This window comes from Eptesicus fuscus, chromosome 9 (genome assembly GCF_027574615.1).
Source record: "Eptesicus fuscus isolate TK198812 chromosome 9, DD_ASM_mEF_20220401, whole genome shotgun sequence".
In the NCBI taxonomy this organism is placed as follows: domain Eukaryota; kingdom Metazoa; phylum Chordata; class Mammalia; order Chiroptera; family Vespertilionidae; genus Eptesicus; species Eptesicus fuscus.
In genome coordinates, this window is record NC_072481.1 from 11358493 (window position 1) to 11378820 (window position 20328).

Genomic DNA, 20328 nt, shown 5'->3' on the forward strand with positions numbered 1-20328 from the left:
CTGTTTCATAATTTAAGAAGCCATTTTCCTATTGATGGATGTTTACATTGTTTTTAATTATTTACTTTTTTACTCCATTATGCCTTAAGCATTCTTGGACACATCTCCGAGCGCATGGGTGCATGATTTCTAGGATAGATAATGATCTGTGGTATTTCTGGGTCACCTGGCTTCTAGGATGTTACCAGAGATTGCCCAATTGCTCCCCAAAGCAGCCAGACTACTTTACCTTCCAACTGCAGTGTGTGAGGTCCTCATTTGCACACTTTCTTGATGGTGTGTTCTTGCACGTAAAGTTACATTTCTTCACGAAGATTCTCCTAGTCACAACTTTTTACTGATTTGTACCAAATACCACCCAATGAGGTTTGATGATTCTTTTAATTCATGCTGGTGATGTCGGTAGAGCACCCAAGTAATTCACAAGTACTCCTTTGCTCTGACCTTCAGATATGATTTGTAAGCAGTATTGATTTGCACTCAAAGGGAGACACTGTCTAACATACACCTCTGCTGAGAGAAGAGCAACTAGCTCATTCACAATTCTAGGCATGGGTTGATAGGCCAAGGGCTTATGCAAGGAAGGGTGTTTACAAGAAGGGCAATGTCTGTCGATATTTTCACATGTTCTGCATTTCCACGTTTTGTGGTGACAAACCCTTCTTCCCTAGTTTCTGAGCTGTGCAGTGTCAGTCCCAAACCTTCCACAGAGGAATGATTCAAAGAACTTCATTAAGCTGTTATTTGCTGGGGCCTTGGGCTTTGCATTTTTCTTTAATCTTTACAACTCTCCTTTCTAGTAATTTTGGAGGATAGAAAACTGAGCTCCAGAAGTTAAATAATTCACCTAAGGTGAAATTAGGATGGAAACCCAAGCCTACCAGGCTCTACATCTTTATGATCTGTTTTAATGGAGGCAAAGTTAAGCAGAAAATGAAGCAATCACGATATGGGACAACAGCGATGGTAGAAAGATTGTATCAGGGACAAATATGGGAAGCATATGAGAGTTAATAATGAAAAAAATTCATGTATAATGTAGAGTTCTTTACAGTTTATAACAAATTACATGTGCAGTATAATATAGTGGTTAAAAGCATATATTCTGGAGCCAGATGGCCTGGCTTCAAATCATGGCTCTGCCACTTGCCAGCTATGTGACTTTGGGAAAGTTACTTAACCTCTCTGTGCCTTTGTCTTCTCATCTACAAAGCAGAAATTAAAAAATAATTCACATTTCATTGGGTTGTTGTAATGATTAATAAGATAGTGTCTGTGTAGCAATTGAATGGTGCCTGTACATAGTAAACACTATAAAAGTTCGTCATTACTATCTTTATTATTGTATTTGGTCTTCATTGCTGTCATTCCCATTTTACCGGTGAGGAAAAGGATACTATGGAGGTGAAGCAACTAACCCAAGATCATGGAGTCAGTCAGTGATAGACCTGACTGGAATCTGGGTCTCTGCCTTCCGGTGCGAGGGTTTTCCACTCCTCGCACTGCCTCCCAGCTTTACTAAATACAAGCAGAGGGGTCATTGCAGGCTTGGAAAGTCTGTGCAAGAAAAGGCGGAGCCAGGCACAATTCATGCTCTTTTCCTCCTGAGAATCAAAGAAGGATCTGTCGAGAAAGAATTTCAGGAACTTGAGTGCAGCATGTAACACATTCCACAACAATTCAGTCCAATTTCGTTTCATGAATTTTTACTAACATGTGAATCTACCTTTTCACTCTATTTTTCTTCCCCTTCATCCCAGTCCCAGCCGTCACCATCACCATCACCGTCACTGTCACCATCACCATCACCATCACCATCACCATCACCATCACCATCACCATCACCATCACCTGTCTTTGGACATCTAGAGGGGCCTCCTACCTGACATTCCACCTTTAACCCATTCTCCCCACTATAGCCAAATACATATTTCTAAAATAGACCTGATCATGTCAGTTCCCTGATTAAAATCCTTCAATGGCTCCCCCTGGCTCTAAGGCTTTGGAATAAATCTCGTTCATATGCCCTGTGAGATTGTCCAAAGCTGAGCCTTCCTTCTGCTTCCGGCCTCATGGCTCAAGCCCTGTGTTCCTATTAGATTGCACTCCTTCAGTTCCTCGGAACCGAGCTTCGGTGTTGGATACACAATCCCTTTTGCTTTGAGCTTTCTCAGTCTGGACAAGTCCTACTCATCCCTTAAGCTTCTGCTTAGAACTCAGATCTTCTGGGAAGCCTTTTAAAAAAACATAGATTTAAAAATATACATATACATTTTTATTGATTTCAGAGGGGAAGGGAGAGGGACAGTGTGGCGCGCCAGCACAGCCAAGGGTTCGGCGAGCCTGAGGTGAAGGATGAAGAAAAGACAGACAAAGAGAATAAGCTGGGTCTAGGTGGGTCTTCTGTGCCTGGCTGAGACCACAGAACAGATCCAGATGGCAAGCTGAGCCTTTATTTTATAGTCAGAGGTAAACAAGGTAGTGGTCACCATAGTTACAATGTTCTTGTGAGTTTCACTTGTTTTGGCAGCACTCGCTGCACCTCCCACAGCCCATTAGCTACCCAGGGAGGATCTAGGGAGTGTCATAAGGTCAAGCTTAATTATGCTAAGAGGGCTGTGCCCTCTAAGCTGGGACTTGTTTGCGGCTTTGCCAGCAGGTCAGTCCAAGGCTTAACCCTATAACCGCTCCCTATAGGACAGAGAGATAGAAACAATCAATGATGAGAGAGAATCATTGATTGGTTGCCTTCTGCATACCCTACCCTACACTGGGTATTGCGCCCATAACCTGGGCATGTGCCCTGATCAGGAATTGAACTATGACCTCCTGGTTCCTAGGTTGATGCTCAACTACTGAGCCGCCGCTGGGACCTTTTTGTATTTTTTCACTCCATTTTTCCTTATAGCACCCTGTACCTCCTCCTTGATAGCATCTGTCATGGAGTACTATTATAATTGCTGTGTCCTTGCCTGTATCCCACTAAAATCTGGGCTTCCTGAGGGCCGCTGCTAGGTCTCCTTGCTTCAGTGTTACACCTGGCACCAGCACAGGCCTGAAATGAGAGTTATTTACACATCAAAGATAAATACAGATGTTAATTGAAACGGAGGAAGTGGAGGCTATTGCCGAAGAGGAGCGGGGATGAGGGAGCAGCCGGGATTGCTGATGGAGTTAGCTTCCAGAGTAGGTGGGTGTGGAATAGGATGACCAACTGTCCTGGTATGCCGGGGGACTGTCCCGGTTTTAAAAGGGCAACTCCTGTGTCCCAGGAAGACCCTTCCTTAGTCCAGGCAAACCTAGGCTGGAATGAAGAGTACCTCTTCCTTGGATTATGAGGGACAGCAGAGAGGTCGAGAACCAGGGAAAAGCTCTGCATCTGAGCTGTGCGATCTTGAACATAGTTAACCTCTCAGATTCAGTTTCCTGTAATTTGGGACAATTAAGAATGAATCACGTGAAAACGCCTATCCCAACTGTAGGCTCAAAGCTAGAGTTAAAAGTTTTAGTGTCCATTCTTTCCTCCCTTTTGCCGCTATTCTCACCTCTCACTCTCCCTTCATCTATCCTTTCGACTTTATCATTTGTTCTCGGGACTCACTGGCTCCTCACTTGGAAGACCACCCACCGCTAGGGGGCAGCGCGGAACAAACAAGGATGGGCGCCTCTCTAGCCCTCCCAGGGGGAGCGCTCTATGGCGCCGACCCTCCACCTGCGCGGAGGGGGCGGGGTCCTGCCACGTGACCTGGGTGCCGGGTGTCGGCGCAGACGCCGTGGCCGCGTCGTCGGCTCCGCTCCCCTTTCCGTGCACCTGAGCTGCCGCCCCGCGGTCCTGCGGCTTTTCCTCCCGCCGCTGCGGGCCGCGGGGCCGAGGCCATGTCCCGAAAGCAGGCGGCCAAGAGCCGGCCGGGCAGCGGCAGCCGGAAAGCCGAGGCCGAGCGCAAGCGGGACGAGCGGGCGGCGCGCCGGGCCCTGGCCAAGGAGCGGCGGAACCGGCCGGAGTCCGGCGGCGGCGAGGAGGAGTTCGTGAGCTTCGCCAACCAGCTGCAGGCCCTGGGGCTGAAGCTGCGGGAGGTGCCGGGGGACGGGTGAGGCGGGCCCGGGAGCGCGGGAGGCGGCGCCGGGGGGACGCACCGGGCTTGGCGACCGTCGCCCGCTCTCGTCCACCCACTCCTTCGGGCGGCCCGAGCGCCGGCCGCGAGCCAGGCGCTCCCCGGTGCAGGGGGTCCCGCGGCGGGCGAGGCGGCGAGGCCCCTCCCCGGAGACCTCCGGTCATCCCAACCCCCCTAATCGTGGCAGAGGCCGGGAGGAGGCTGTAAAGTGGTCCCGAGTCAGTAGAACTCCGCGGCAGGTCTCCTTTGGGTCGGTGTCCGGGAAGGCCTCGCTGAAAGGTGACATTTCAGCTGAGACCTGCAGGGATGAGAGGGAGCAGTCGCCTGAAGAGCGGGGCGCACGCAGAGCAGGCCTAACGACGGTCAGACAAGGGGAGGCGTGGTCACTTGGTGTAGCGCTTGGCCTCCTTGGAGTCCTTACCTGCCCCTTGGGGACTCAGTTCTGTGAGGGCCTGTTGTTGCTGAAGGCAACCTCTCTAACTCTCCCATGGGCTTCAGCTCGGACTGCAGTCTAGGTCCAGCCTCTTTAGGGGACACGGGGTAAATAAGTGGGTAGGAGGGAGAGAATGGGAGAAAGGAAGGAAAAATGGCTTCAGGAAAGGGGATGTGGAAACCGGAGTGTGGATGGGAGAAGGAAAAGGGTAGGCAGGGGAGAGGGTAGGAGAACGGTTATGATGGGTACTGTTTATGAACTGGCTCAGATTTCCCTTCCCCATGTTTCCTACGTGTTCTCAGTGCTTTAGGCTAATTGGATTTAGTTTGATGACATTGTATTCACCACCACCTAGCACAGTGCCCAGGACATAGAGGCATTCAGCGCATTTTTGGTGAAGGAGTGAATGAATAATAGCAGTAGAGAGGGAGACCAGAGTGTAGTTGGAAGCTGTGAGGATTAGGCAATTGTGTCATATTGTGTGCAGAGAGGTAAAGGGTAGTATTAGACCCTCAGCAGGGCCTCTCAAAGGGGCATTTCCTTAGTGGAGTCACTGCAGTGAAAGACTTGCTTTGCTGGGTCTTGCTTTTTACCTAGTACCTTGATTTTTGTCACATAAAAGTTTTTTAACAGTTCAGGGCCTTACTTATTTTAATCAAAACTCACAAGCAAAAGGCACTGCTATATACACCAAAGTACCAGTTGAATGCTTTACAGTGGGATTGGGGTGGGGCTACTCCTTGCAAATGATTGGATTGCTTGTGCTTGCTATACTGGGCATGGCATTCTCAATGTTAGGGTGCCAAGGAAACTGAAATACTCAACAGAAGGTTGCTTAGAAATCACACCACAGGGAGTTGTAAAATCTTGAATCAGTTTCCTAATGGTATGGGAAACTTTGGGGGTTCTATCTCCCCCTCGCCACCAACCATCAAAGAGAGCATACTTCAGTTAATTCAGCAAACATCGGTGAAGCAAGGAGCTGGGGATACATTGATGACTAAGATACTTAAGGAGTTCATAGCCTAGTAAGAGAGAAACATAATAGCAGGTCTCAAACATTTTGGCCTTAGGACCCCTTTACACTCTTAAAAATTACCGGGGACTCCAAAGAGCTTTTGTTTATGTGGGTTACAGCTAGCAATATGTACTATATTAGAAAGTAAAAGAAAATTTTAAACCAAGAAAACGCAGACATTCCATTAGCTGCCAGAGAGATAACCTCATTTCTCAGATAGCCTCTGGAAAACTCCTCTGTACACTTGTGAGAGATCGAGAGTGAAAAAGAGAAATAATATCTTAGTTTTGAACTCACGGATACCCTGAAAGGGTCTCAGAGGTACTTTTCCCCACACCCTTAAACTGGGCCACACTATGAGAATGGATTATGTAAATAATTAAGATTAAGTTTGATGTATTCTTAATAGTGATTGATTATCGTGGCACTATTGAGACGGAAGCGGCTGACACTCCCTGAAGTGGTCAGGAAGGCTTCATTCATTCAGAAATTCTCATTGAAACCTGTACTCTGCTAGATGCCTCTCAGAGGAGGTCACATACAGACTGGTCAGGAAGGATCAATAGGAATATGCCAAGAGAACTTTCCAGGCTGAGGAGTAATACATGTAAAGGCACCAGGATGACAGGAGTGTAGGATACAAGGGTAGAAGTCAGGGCCAATGAGGTGCAGAGGCCAGAGGTCAACTTGACTGAAATGCTTGTTTTCTCTTCCAAGGTCTTTATTCTTTGGACAGTGTTAGGTAAAACGATGATTCCTCTTCTGTGGGCTTCACGAGGCTAACCAGTTCTTCCCATGGGCACATGAGGGGACTGGGTGTCACCCCTCCTTAGAATTGTGCTTAGGGTTGTGTGATGGGTTTTATCCCTGCAGTGGATGGTGTTTCCTCTGTATGTGACGGGCTGGCAGGTGTCAGCATATCCTTTTACTAACATGTGTTGAGTGCTCTTTGGTGAACTATAATAAAGTTATGGTAACATAAGGAATGGTTGACAGTCTTCACTCTGGTCTGATGACAACATTGAGCAGCCTGAGAGAGCATCTTGCTCTGTAGGCGTGTTCATTGTTGATGTGGTACTGGTGGCACTCTGGAACCTCCGGGTCCTTGGGGATAAATTAGCTGGTATCCTCCGAGTCTCATGTTTCCGTTACTTTAGTCAGTTTAGCGTAGATTAATTAGGGAGCTATTTATGGGGTTTTGTAATGCATCCTGGGCCACCTTCAGATTTGTTATGTTGTTTGAAGGTGGACCCACATAAATTGGATTCAATTTCAAAACAAGAGAGACATTTTAACCTTGATGTTGTCCTGAAAAACATCATTGGCTATAGGGTGAAAAGAACCTCTAACTGGATTAGGCGGTACAAACAACATTAGCATCTCTCTGAGCTATATCCAGTTATATCTCACTAAATATAGTCTAAATTACATAACTAATTAATAGTGTTCTAAAATTAAAACATTAAAGAATCACTAAGCCATTTATCTCTGTCCCAAAACAAGTTGTTTTATTTTTATTTTGTTCTTAGAACTGTTGGATCTTGGTGAAAGCGCATTTACACGCGCGCCATCTTGCCTGTCTGTCAGTTACCTGCATCGGCAGCCTCAGCTTTGTTTCGGGCACAGTGGTTGTCAGCCTGGTGGCACAATAGAATCACCTGGGGAACTTTGGAAAAAATCCAGTGCCTGGGCTCTCCCCCAGATCAGCAACACCACAATCTCAGGCAGTGCAGCCTGGTTGGTTACTGATGATTTTTGAAAAGGTCCACAGGTGATTCTTACATGCAGTCATAATGAAAAACCACTTATTTATTAGTCTAGATTCTAGACGAGCCTTCTTTAGCCTAAACATTAGTAATTGTTTATGTTCTTCTTCTTATGCATTTTAAAACCACATCATTTTATCTGAACATGTCTCTTAAAATGCAGTGACTAGAATGGTACCTAATCTTCTAGCTGATCTCAAAGAATAGAACCTGTCCCCCTCCTTTTTCTGCACATGGACTAGTATTACTGCAGCCTAGGAGCCCATTAATTTTTTTGATGTCTATGTTATAATAGTGGTCCATGCTAAATTATCAAGCCCTTAAAACCCTTACTACTTTGTGTACTTGGTGGCTTTGTGAACTCAAATACAAGACCCTATAGCACAGTGGTCCTTAAGTGGGGATGATTTTGTTCCCCGGGCGAACGGTGACCTTTTGGCAGTGTCTGGAGGCATTTTTGGTTGTCACAACTGGCCGGGAGGATGGTGATGGTGGTGGTGGTTCGTAGTCGCCAAGGATACTCCTAATAAACGTTCTGCAGTTAACAGGACAGCCCCCACAACAAAGAATTATCCCCAAATGTCAGCAGTGTGGGGTTTGAGAAGCAGCCCCGCTGTAGTGTGTGGGTGAGGGTGCGGAATCAGTGGGATCTCCCAGAGGTCCTTTGAGCAGTGACGCTTTGTTCTGGGTGCTCTCACTGCGGGGCTCCCCAAGGGAACTCAGGTTGCCTGTCGTGATTGTTCACATTCCTGTGTCCTTACCTTGCAACTGTCAGAAAAGGAAGTGATTTGTCTATCTTGATTTTTCATTTTGACTATTTTGAGTGATTTCAGGAAAGTTTGGTAAATAGAAGTATATTAAAATAATATATAATTTAACATTTATTTCTAATTCTATTACCTCTGAGTAACTATGGCTGACGTTTCGGTGGCTGCGTTTGAATTCTGATCCACTACATACCAGTTATATGACCTTGAGCGAATTACCCTAGGGCCATGGTCGGCAAACTGCAGCTCGAGAGCCACATGCGGCTCTTTGGCCCCTTGAGTGTGGCTCTTCCACAAAATACCATGGCCTGGGCGAGTCTATTTTGAAGAAGTGGCGTTAGAAGAAGTTTAAGTTTAAAAAATGTGGCTCTCAAAAGAAACTTCAGTCGTTGTACTGTTGATATTTGGCTCTGTTGACTAATGAGTTTGCCGACTACTGCCCTAGGGGGATAGTACCTAGCTCAGCGTTGTGAAGACTAAGCACTTTTAATACCTGTAAAGTATTTTCATCAGTGCCTGGCACATTGTAAGATATGTTTAATTTTCTTTGCATACATTTGTGTGTAGTGTGCAGATAAACACATTTGAGCTCATGCAATGTAGTTTTATACCTACTTTTTTGGCTTATATGGAGAACATGTGCCCATGTTACTAAAAATACTTAGAAAGCATGTTACTTTCTGTATTTTGAATTTTGATATATTAAATATAAAAAAACTAAATACACAATTTTGGGCTGACACCTTTTAAGCTAGATTAAAGAATAGACCTAAAGGTTTAAGAAAAATTGGAGAGAAAAGCTTAAAATTGAGAACGCTTTATTCATTAGCCTACTTCACCCTCCCCCATGGTTGAACAAGGACTGCCATTGTTAGATTTCAGCAACAGACACCTCAGTCTAGTATACAACTGCTGTATTCCAGTCCCTTCTAGAATCTTGCCTCAGATTGATGCAAAGCTTCTTGGTTTCTAGTTTATAGAATCTGTCATCTTTAAATATTTCCTCCTCCCTTGCAAAAAAAAAAATAGTATGAATCCTTATACTTTTGAAGAGATGCCTGTCTCTGTATAACTTTCTATTGAAAATTTATTTTTCTGAATTGATAAACTTTTTTCTCGTATGCATTTGCGTCTGAAAGTTCTTCTGGAAGTGATAAGTTTATATTTTGGAATTAGAGTGTCATGGGTTTTCATTTGGAAAAGGAAAGAAACAGTTTGGTGTGAAACTGAGCAACTGTTTGGCTTTAGAATTTTTTATTTCCTTAGTTTTAAGGATACCAGATTGTGTTTGTCTCTGAGTATCTGGGCTCTGTGTTTGTGATATAGTTTGGAATTTTAGAAGCCTTCGAGGGGTTTGAAAGTAATGATAAGTCTTAAAGTTTATTGCTAGCATTTTAATTTTAGAGACAAAACAAAGTAAAAACTGTGTTTAAAGTTTTCATTTAGCGGGACTAACAAGAGCATTGCGGCTCCCTGGGGGAGAAGTGAGCCAAGGAGGGGGGAGAGTGTCGTTGTGTAGTTACGCGTATGCCCTGGCCAAGTACCTTTCATGGCTTTCTCCACTGTGTTCTTAAGACTTAGGATGCCCGGTTCAGTTGTTGGTATTGGGAGGTGGACAAATTACTCTCTTTTGAGTACTCTCTGTTAGGTGAGTGACTAGTCAGCTGGGCAGCTGTGGTGGAACTTGTTTCAGGAAATCGGCAGTGGATACGCTTTATCATTTTGGAAGAGCATGTGGGAATCAGAGCCCTTGAGAAATGGCCGGTAGTGTCTGGACCCTGTCTTCAGGGGGTGAGTGTGTCACCAGCCTCACTTGTTGAAGCAGTTGAGGCCCAGGGATGTTGAATGACTTTGCTGAGTCGGCCAGCCGGTAAGTGGGGAATAGAGTTCTTGTTTGTGCCTCTTCTGAAGGTAATGTAGTTGGACATCTGCCCTAGTGCCTTCCCTCAGTATCTGGGAAGAATCATGGAGGGTCAGAGTTGAGGCTTTCTCTTGTCTCTGTGTGGAGGACGTCCATGGATGGCCTGGTATGAAGCATTGCTGTTGTCGATGAACTAAATTAATTTTTAAAAGGTTGTGACCAACATTTTTGTTTTGATAGTAATTGCCTGTTCAGAGCTCTTGGTGATCAGTTGGAGGGACACTCACGAAATCATCTCCAGCACCGGCAAGAGACCGTAGACTACATGATCAAGCAGCGGGAAGATTTTGAACCCTTTGTAGAAGATGACATTCCCTTTGAGAAACATGGTAGGTTCCTGTGGGACACTGGATCCTCCAGGAGTAATACATTGGGTAACTAAATCCATCAGCATTCCCCACCCTCCCAGCCAGGGATTTGGTTACATAAGCTATGGCATGTATTCAACAAATATTATTCGTCTGCTCTGTAATAGGCGACATGCTAGGCAGTTGGGTTTCAGTAGGTTTAGATGAGTATGCCCTTAATAACAATGATGATTGATGTTCATTGACCTGAAAAGCTGTTCATGACTTCTTATTCAATGGGGTGGTGGGGGAAGCAGGCTGTGAAATAGTGTGTGTAGATTGGTCCTATTTTTAAAAGGTATACACACAGAGAAGCATACTAGAAAAATTCTAGAAAGATACTAACATTTTATGATTGTTTATTCTTGGCTCCACTTATTTTTTACTCTCTTTACACATCTATAAAGGGAAGATAATAATAGCACCTATTGTAGGCTTTTTTGATGAAGATTAAATGATGTAATTAAAATAAGTTCTTAACTGTTTGTCATCTAGGGATGATGGGTCTATTCATATTTTAAAGTATCTTCTATAGATATTTCTGATTTTAAATGATCATGTATTACTTTTTAACCAAAAAAATCAATAAAGTCATTTTAAATTCTCACCCAAACCCCAGACACAATCTGTTTTCTTTGAGGCAAATTATTTAGTGATTTTAATTAGTTCCTTATAGGCACAAATCTAGTAAGAAAGTACATATAAACTTTTAAACTTTAATTTGACAATTATTTACTGAGGACGTTCTGTGCTAGGTGCTGATACATTTATGTTTTACAATAACATTTTTATCACAGAGTTCAGTCTTATCTGCTCTTATCAGGAAAGAGAGAGAATATTTCCTGTGTTTTAGAGTGCTAACTCTGGGAACCATGTCAAGAAAGAATGGGGAGAGAGACTGAGAAGGGAGATGCGTTAGGAGCTCTCCGCATTGGCCGGATGAAAGAGTCAGAGGGTCTCCACCCAGACAGCTGCTGGGGATGATGAGCGGGTTCCAGACCAAGATACAACTGGTAGTATAATTGACAGGACTCATTGGAGCTGGAGAGGGGAGAGGCAAAAGTGATTCTGAAGATTCTGTTTGGGGAATGGCTAGGTAGAGGGCCATAGGAGGAAGTCTTGGGGGAAGGGGAGCTATCAGTGATTCATAACTCAAAAGGGAAGAACTCATTCACTAGGCACAGCAATAAAACTCCCACTGAGTAGTTGATAGTATTCACTGAGTTAATGGTCCCCCTCTCTGATCACTTTTTGTCTAGCATATAGGCACAGTTTACCAGATGGTCAGCAGTTTACAAATTAAATGTGGGTATACGGGGCATGTTTTGTAGTTTAGCTAAATAAAATCAATTGTGTCATTGATCCAATTAAAATATTTTTGATGAAGTGAGTTTTTAGTTTGTGACTTGAAATTCCACTTTGAACATCTTGAATGAAGTGGTTGATTTGGAGGTATGACAGGGTAAGGGACTTGTGTCCAGTGTGATAGTCACTTTAGATGTACAATTGAAGCATCCATCTTATATAAAAACTGCTGTTTGAAATTTTAACCCTACTATTTGGCTTCTGTAAATGCTTGCTTGCTTAAATAATAAGGAAAATAAGACTACTCCCACTTCAGAGAGGCCATTAAAACTTCCCCGGACAAAATTATCAGTGCTGGCACCAGGCCAGGCCCTTGGTTGAGGTCTCAAGGTCCCAGCACATAGGGGCTCTTTAAGAACTTGCAAAAGGGTCCGGAAACACCCCATATTTGGGAGACAAAGAAGGTAAAAACATATAAATAGGGAAAATTGCTCCATGTTGGGGCCCAGAATTTGAGAGACATTTTCCTCTGGACCCGCGCATAATAAATGTAACTCCATCTCTCTAAGTATTGCTTGATTCTTCTCTGGTTTTCTGTAACACAATGGGAGATTGTTGTCTTGAAATGTTACTGTGTGTTCCTGATCGCTGGTTGGTGCTTCATAAAGAATTTGAGCTTCAAAGCGAGGAGTGGCTCTGACTGCCATAGCAGAAGTGGAAAGAAACCTAGGTGTCTGCACATTGTTTGTGTGCCAGTTGAAGACTAGACTTATTATATTTTCCCTCGTATCATAGTTACACGTTTTTAACATCTACCATTTTACACTGAGATTCTTGAGGGCAGGGACTGTGTCTCTTCCCCAACCTGGTAATGGTAGGCACTCCTAAGATGTTTGTTGAATGAATAAATGAATGGCTCACTTAACTTTTCAGGACCTGGTTACCTTGCATCTGGCTGTACTAGTATCTTTTAGGATTATTCTTTTCCTTTAGACTGGCTTTGGAGAATCAGCAACATGTTTTTTCTAATTGTACAAATAATCCAGATCACAGTCGTCAATGTTCTTAATGCTGCTCTCCCTCCCTCCTTGTACCCAGTCATTCATTAAGTTTTGTCACGTCTACCTTGATATTTTTTCTCTCACTGCCGCCATCTTGTAAAATCAGGCCTATGTGGTCATTAGCCTAGATTTCTTCAATACTTTTTTGACTGGTCTCATTGCCACTTGACACATTCAGTTTTTTGTGGTTTTTTTTGCAGCTGGAGTAGTGACCTAAAAATAAATCTTTCCCCTGTCTACAACCCATTGGCTGCTCCCCATTGACCTCAGTCAGGATAAAGGCCAAACTCTTGAGCCCTTTACTCTCTGTGATTTTCTTATTTATCTATTCTCATTCCCACCCTGCTGTCTTAGCATTCCAAATTCCTGCAAAACTGTATAGCCCACAGACTCATCTGTCTACCCCACTCATCTCTCCTCTCTCCCTCTCTCTTCTCTGCCTGGAACATCATTTCTCTTTTATCCCTGTCATTTGGGAATTAACTTAGATATCTAAGTCAAGAAGCTTATATGATACACCTTACCTCCCCCTCCCTACTACCAAACTGACTTATGCTCCCAACCTGGAGTTAGCCAAGCTGCAAGGTTTTAGGGTACAGTCTTCCCCAAGACTTCCCTCACTTCTGACACCAATTACAAGTTTGGGGTTTCCTGAACCGCTCTCAGGCTCAATGATTTGCTACAAGGACTCAAAGAACTGAAGGCCCTTATACTCACAGGTATAGTTTATTACATGGCAGGGTTAAAGGTCAAAATTAGCCAAAGGGCAGAGTGGGAAGGTTCCAAACACAAAGCTTTTCTTGTCCTCAGGATGCATCCTCCTCCTGGCATCTATGTGTGATAGAGTATTGTCAGCCACGAAGCTCACCTGAACTTTGGTGTCCAGAGTTTTTATTGGCGTTTCATTGTGTGGGTTTGATTGATTGCCTAGCTCCCCAGTTTCCAGATCTGGCTGACCTTGCATGGTCAGAGAGTCCCCTCATTAACTTAAACTGTCAGGTGTGGCCGAGGAGCCCACTGTGAATAACAAAGACATTCCTATCACTTGGGAAATTTGAAGGGTTTAGAAGTTATCTCTCAGGAGTCAGGGATAAAGGTAAGACCTTTATTTGGGCAAGGCCAGATTCTTTACCATACATCCTTTCCTATAGCACTTATATGCTTCAATGACGCGTTTTCTTGTTTGCCCCCATTGGTTATAAACTTCTCAAGGGCAAACTGACAGGCTGTGTAATGGAGTCGCCAAAAGCCAGGATCTTGGAGTCAGGATGCCTGGGATGTGATCTCAGCTCTGTTTTGTCCTGGTATTGTGACCTTACTCTGTGCCTCATCTCTAAGGTGGTGTGCATGATGATGCCTGTCAGAGGATTGTTTTGAGGATTAAAAGTGATAATCCTTGAGGAGTAGCGCAATGCTTGACACATAATATGCATTTATTAATGCAAACTGTTATAATCACTGCTTATTGTTACATTTCCTGGGTCTTTTATAGAGTTAGGCTTATAGGAAACATTCAGCAAATATTTGTTGAAAGAATAAGTAAACGAATCCTTCCTTTAGAATGGTTGGTGCCCTTGTGAGTAGCAGTGTGCATACTGTTCAAGCATCTGAGTTCCTAGACTCTGACAATGCTAATGGACTTTTTAGATGTCTACCCTTGTTTCTCATTATTTAGAACTAAATAAGTACTAAAGTATGTTTGCATTTAGATTTTTCCATTATAAAGACTTCATTTTTCTCTCTCTCCTATTTCCATGCAGTGGCCAGTTTGGCAAAGCCTGGTACATTTGCTGGCAATGATGCAATTGTAGCCTTTGCAAGAAATCATCAATTGAATGTGGTGATTCATCAACTTAATGCCCCTTTGTGGCAGGTAGGTCACCTATTCAAGAGTTTATCTGGCCCTGGCCAGTTTTTCTAAGTGGTTAGTGCGTCAGCCTACACACTAAAAGGTTGTGGGTTCAATTCCCAGTCAAGGGCATGTACCTGGGTTGCAGGTTCAATCCCTGGCCCCGGTTGAGGCACATGTGGGAGGCAACCAATCGATGTGTCTCTCTCACATCAGTGTGTTTTTTTTTCCCCCTCTTTCTCTTCCTCATCCTCCCTCCCTCTCTCTCTAAAACTCAATGGAAAAAATATCCTTGGGTGAGGATTAAGAAAAACAAAAAAAAGAGTTTATCTGAAGCTCTTCATTATAACTTAGCTTTTGGGATGTCCTAAGACGATGAGGCATGACCTGTGCTATTGAACTGTATAGGGTAACTTGGATTATGAGCCTAACCAAAGACTAGAAGCGTTTAGTGGATTGGAATTACCATGTGCCAAGTTCACATGGAGTCTCGAGTATAATTCAGAAACCTTTAAATGCCAGAAACATTATTCAACAGTCAGTTAATTGGGTAGTTTGGGGCAGAGAGCCTGATGTGGAAATACTGTCTATAATTCTGTAAAATATCTAAGCGAGGTTTTAAAAGATCAGTGCATACAAATTTAGTTTTGAAGTATGCCTAGTCCCACAGGTATGTTTGTGTTTTTTAGGTGGAGGGACCCAGAGACCAAATTTACTATATTGACCATTGCTACAAAGGATGTTCTGAACAACAAAATTTATTTCATGGCCTAGGATGTCAGGCTCCATTGCTCTGGTCTGCTCAGCCGTGTCTGTGGTCCCAGTGGTTTTCTACAGCAGATGAGATCGTACAGTAAATGTTCAGTTTGTGCTATAGGATGGCACAGCACATTGTGGAGCCACTGAGTGAAGTAGCTGTCCATTCAACTTTCTTTACCTTTGGTATCCTAAATTAGCCTGGTCTCCCAATCCATCAAACCAAACATTTTGTTTGGAAGGTCAGAGGTTGAGGAGAAAGTATATACAGGCCACCCCCTTGCTTTTCCTCCTCTTATTCAGAGTGCTTTCTGTACTTTGTAGCTCTCCTCCTGCAGCTTGGGTGTGTGGTTTCTATCAATCCTCCCCCTCCATTGCTCCTCTGGGTCTAACTTTTTTTTTTTTAAATTAGGTAAAACATACTAAATGTAGAAAAATTTGAAAATTCAGAAAAACTAACAGGCAAATAAAAACCAACCTGAGTCACATTCCCTAGAGTTTATTACTATTAAAATTTTAGTGTGTATCCTTGTCATTCACACATACTCTTAGCTATATAAATATTCATATGGAAAGATATGTATCATAGTGTTTTATATACCCTTTAAACAGATCTACACAAATACAGACATGTCTATATGTACACACACACTTACGTATCTCTATGTATTATTATTATTATAAAGGCTACTGTGGCCTTTTTCTCACTTTTTCATAGACCACAAACATATATTTTCCTTAGTAAGTTGTTTATTCATAGTCTTTGATCATTAAAAATAAAGTGGAGTTTTTAGAGATATAATTTGCATATAGCAAAATTAACCCTTCTTAGGCATACTTTTTTTTTTTTTTTTTTTACAAAATAGTCATGTAACCACCACCACGGACAACACTTAGAATATTTCCATTACCCCCAAAAGTTTCCTCATGCCCCTTTGAGTCACCAGTCCCTTCCCCATGTCCCCAATCCCAGTAACCACTAATCTGATTGGTTTCTTACAGTTTTGCTTTTCTAGAATGCATCTAAATGGCTTTATATAGCCTTTGTTCTGGCATAATGTCCTTTTAATAAAATTAAAGCAAAATAAGTTAGATATTCCATGGGCTGGGAGGGATTTTACTGGGAGGGAAATGATGTGTGTGTGTCCTTTGGGGCAGTGTTGTTGGATGTACCGACACCAGGGAGAGCTGTATGTCTTTAGTGAGGTGTTTTCTGAGGATGGGCTATGAGCCAAGAGTTACCTTCTGCATTGTCCCAATGTTTTGTCATTAAAATAAATGTATTTGTTGAATAATGGAACTATCCACTGGCTCTCTCCTCCGCCCCCCATATCTCTTCACCCCAATGAAGCATCTTATGAAATTTAAGAATTGAAATTGTTTTGATTGTTACTGTCATGGGTAAGAACTCTTGCATTGAAATGGGTAGGCTCATACAATAATGGGGATATGAAACCTACATTCTTCCCTGGTTACAAATGGAATCTATGCTTCTGTGAACAGTATAGATAGGTGTGATGTAGAAAGTGAAAGTCCTCTGTAATCTCCCCTACTCATGAAAATTGCAGTCAACTATTTGGTGACCATTCTTCCTATTTTTTCCCTATTCATAATGTGTATGTAGTATTATTACTTAAATATGTAAGTACTTCAGGGATTATGTCATTCAGATATTCTAATAAGGAGTTTCCTTTCCCAGTACGCCCCCTGGGAGATAAATGGTGCTGTCTCTATTTGTACATGTGAAAAGCAGACCATCTGTACTTTGAGACCTAAATGGTTTACCTGAGAAAACTTCATGGTTGCAGCTTCTGGTCCCTTGTGGCTCCTGTTTGTTCCATGGTTTTTGCTGTACTTTTAGACCACAGATAGTGTTAAAATGAACAGTAGTGCCTGACTTTCAGTCAAAACAAGAAGGAAGTGCTAACATTTTAGAGTTTTAACAAAGATGGTTACTGGGCTTTCTAAACAGCAGATTCAGAATCACTTTAGAGTTTCTGTCACGAGGAGTGTTTAGTGGGTACACCCGGGCTGAATCTTATGACACGACTCTGGGAGTGCTGTTCTTGCTGGGGAGTGGCCAGGGGTACTGGTCACATAGAATATCTTGTGAGTAGTGCCTCCTGGGCTGTACAAGGAAGTAGTACCACTTGACTTTAAATACTGTTTTGAACTTGATGTAAGTGGGAGATTTGAGTTTGTGTTTCTCAGTATGTGATTAATGGAAAACGCTATTTTTGTTGTAATGACAGGGGCACGCTCATTGTGAAGTATTGAAGCATTTTTATGGCCCTCTTTCTAGGTCCTGGGAAGGGCTGTGGCATTTCTCTATTTGTAATCTTGTATTTTTCTTTTTCTCAGAGAGCACCTCCAAATTGTTTGCACTTTAAGCCCAGCAAATTTGCTGTGCCCATAGGCCTTCCCTCTTGGCAAGGGGCTTGTGTATCTGGAGAGGTACTGATGCCTAAAACTTTCCCAGTTTAACTTCACTGTGGATCTTCCCTGGTTGTTGAATGTGTGTTTTCATATGGATTTATTTCCATATAGTTCCCTATAGTTCCATACTAAGCACATTGAAGCATATAGTTCCATACTAAGCACAGTGAAACATACATGCATGGACGGGAGAAAGATAAGTCAGAAGTTGCTCTGGACATACCCAGTCTTATTCCTAACTCATTTCACATCGAGCCTGTAGACTGGGCTTCCTGGGTAGCATTTCTCTCCATGAGTTGACACCGACCAAATCCTCACTGGCATCTCCTTTCTTTTGCTTCCAGATTCGAGGTACAGATAAAAGCAGCGTGCGGGAGTTACACATCGCATATCGATACGGTGAGCACTATGACAGTGTTAGGAGGATCAATGACAACTCGGAAGCTCCTGCTCATCTCCAGACTGATGTGAGTGAGGCCTCCGTGTTCTGTATTCTCAGCTCAGAAGGAGCCAGGTCGAGGGCTGGGTGCCTGGAGCTAAAAACCAGTGATGTTTTTATGGAACATTGCCTTTAAGAATCTGTGTGGGTTTGAGTCGTTTTTACTTTTTTAGCTCAGGTGAGAGTGACAGATAAAATTAATTGCTTGCCATTCTTTTGCTTTCCCTAATAGTTGATAGTTCTGATTCCATGGATAGAATTTATATAGAAATTTTAAATTACTTTTAGTTTTAAAATTAATCCATGCTTCTGGACCTGGAGATGATTATGCTAAGCGAAATAAGCCAGTTGGAGAAAAACAAGTATCAAATGATCTCACTTATATGTGGAATCTAATGAACAAAATAAACTGACGAACAAAATAGGTCCACAGACATGGATACATGGAACAGAACGACAGATCTCGGGGGGAGGGGGGCGACCAGAAGAGATTAACAGTACTCTGCTATGAATATCTATGTATAAAGTTGTTTGAGTGCCTGTTTTTAATCTTTTGGGTTTATACTAGGAGTGGACTTACTGGTCATAAGATGGATAATTCTGTGGTTAACTCTGTGAGGAACTGCCACACCGTTTTCCACAGTGGCTGCACTAGTTTACATTCCCACTAGCACTGTTTTGAGGATTCCACTTTCTCCACATCTTCACCAATACTTACCTTTTTCTTTCTTTTTAAAATTACGGCCATCCTGCAGGTGTGAAGTGGTATCTTGTGGTTGGATTTGCATTTCCTTAATGGCTAATGATGTTGAGCATCTTTCCATGTGCTTCTTGACCATTTGTATCTTTGAAGAAATGCCTAGTCAAGTCCTTTGCCCATATTCTAATTGGGTTATTTGTACTTTCGTTGTTGTTGAGTTGTAAGAGTTCTTTATATATTCTGGATATTAGATTCTTATAAAATATATGATTTGTCAGAATTCTTTTTGTTTGTAGTAGTTTTTTTTAGATATAGAATTATCATCTGACAATAATGATAACTTTTATTCCTTTTTAATTTGATACTTCTAATTTATTTTTATTTTTATTTTTTGGCTAATTGCATTGACTAATGCCTCCTGTACATTGTTAAATAATAATGGTAGTGGTGTGTTCCTTACTTTAGTGGGCATGAGGCATCATTCTGTGGATTTACCGTGGTTATTTAGCCACACCCACACCGTGAAACCGTTAGCTTGTTGTCAGTTATTCACCACTGTTTGGCAATTTGATGAGCACTTTTATGTAAGTCTTTCTGTACTTGACATTAATTCTTTGGATAAATTTCAAAGACTCCTGATACACATTGCCAAATTGTTAGAATATACTTTTATAATGGGTTGCTTTTTATTAACACTCTATCTGCACTTACACTTTCACATGCAGAAAATAGAAAGGCCCTTGCCCATTTCCCGTCTCCCTGCATTAATAGCAAGCAGAAGGAGCAGGGAGTGAGCAGCTGCAGAGGGATGCCTTTCTCTTCTGGTTTAGGCATAGGCTGCAAAGGCTGCATGGATCCTAGGGGACTGCTCTTTGTGGCGTTAAGAGTTTGGATTGACAGGTTCCCTTGAGTGTGGTGGTGTACACGTGAGGTTAGACGAACCATGCCACTGTGACTGTCCAGCTGGGACAGGAATTCAGAGCTTGCTGATGCTTACAAAGGGCCGAGGGAGCCAGCTGAGAGGCGTATGCCTGTTTCTGCGAGACGCGCTGTCCTGCTGCAGGTGCTAGGGCAGAGGATCACTTGCTAGGCTCATGCCTCTGGAAATCAGCTGAGAAAATGTGTGCCATTTGAGTCAGCGGCCATGGCCAAAACGTAGGCATCTGGAAACCAAAGGAGCGCTAATGCCATTCTTACTGAACACTTCCTACCGCATCATGGGCCGTTCTCTCTAATACTTGTATTGTGGACTGGATGAGCTATCTGGGTGAAATTGAGCCTAATCATAGCTCTTAAGGTTGTTTGTGGAATTTCCCCCCTATATATGTGAATGTTTTTGAGATTAGAGTGTCTTCTTGTGTTGAAGATTCTGAACATAGTTTGCAAGAGTTCCATGGTGATGACTCTGAATATTCCTT

General features: G+C 42.9%; 1 protein-coding gene across 3 annotated transcripts in view; it reads left to right on the top strand.

Annotated features, from left to right (window-relative positions):
- The first annotated feature begins 3768 nt into the window (after positions 1 to 3768).
- The window catches only part of OTUD3 (OTU deubiquitinase 3), a 36286-nt gene continuing 19726 nt past the window's right edge, over positions 3769 to 20328 (top strand). For all 3 annotated transcript variants that reach the window (XM_054721140.1, XM_008148138.3, XM_028155450.2), the window contains exons 1-4: positions 3769 to 4088; positions 10198 to 10346; positions 14491 to 14603; positions 18116 to 18238. In XM_054721140.1, coding sequence (XP_054577115.1) covers positions 3877 to 4088; positions 10198 to 10346; positions 14491 to 14603; positions 18116 to 18238 — 597 coding nt within the window. In that variant the 5' untranslated portion in view covers positions 3769 to 3876. The remainder of the gene's footprint in view (positions 4089 to 10197; positions 10347 to 14490; positions 14604 to 18115; positions 18239 to 20328) is intronic.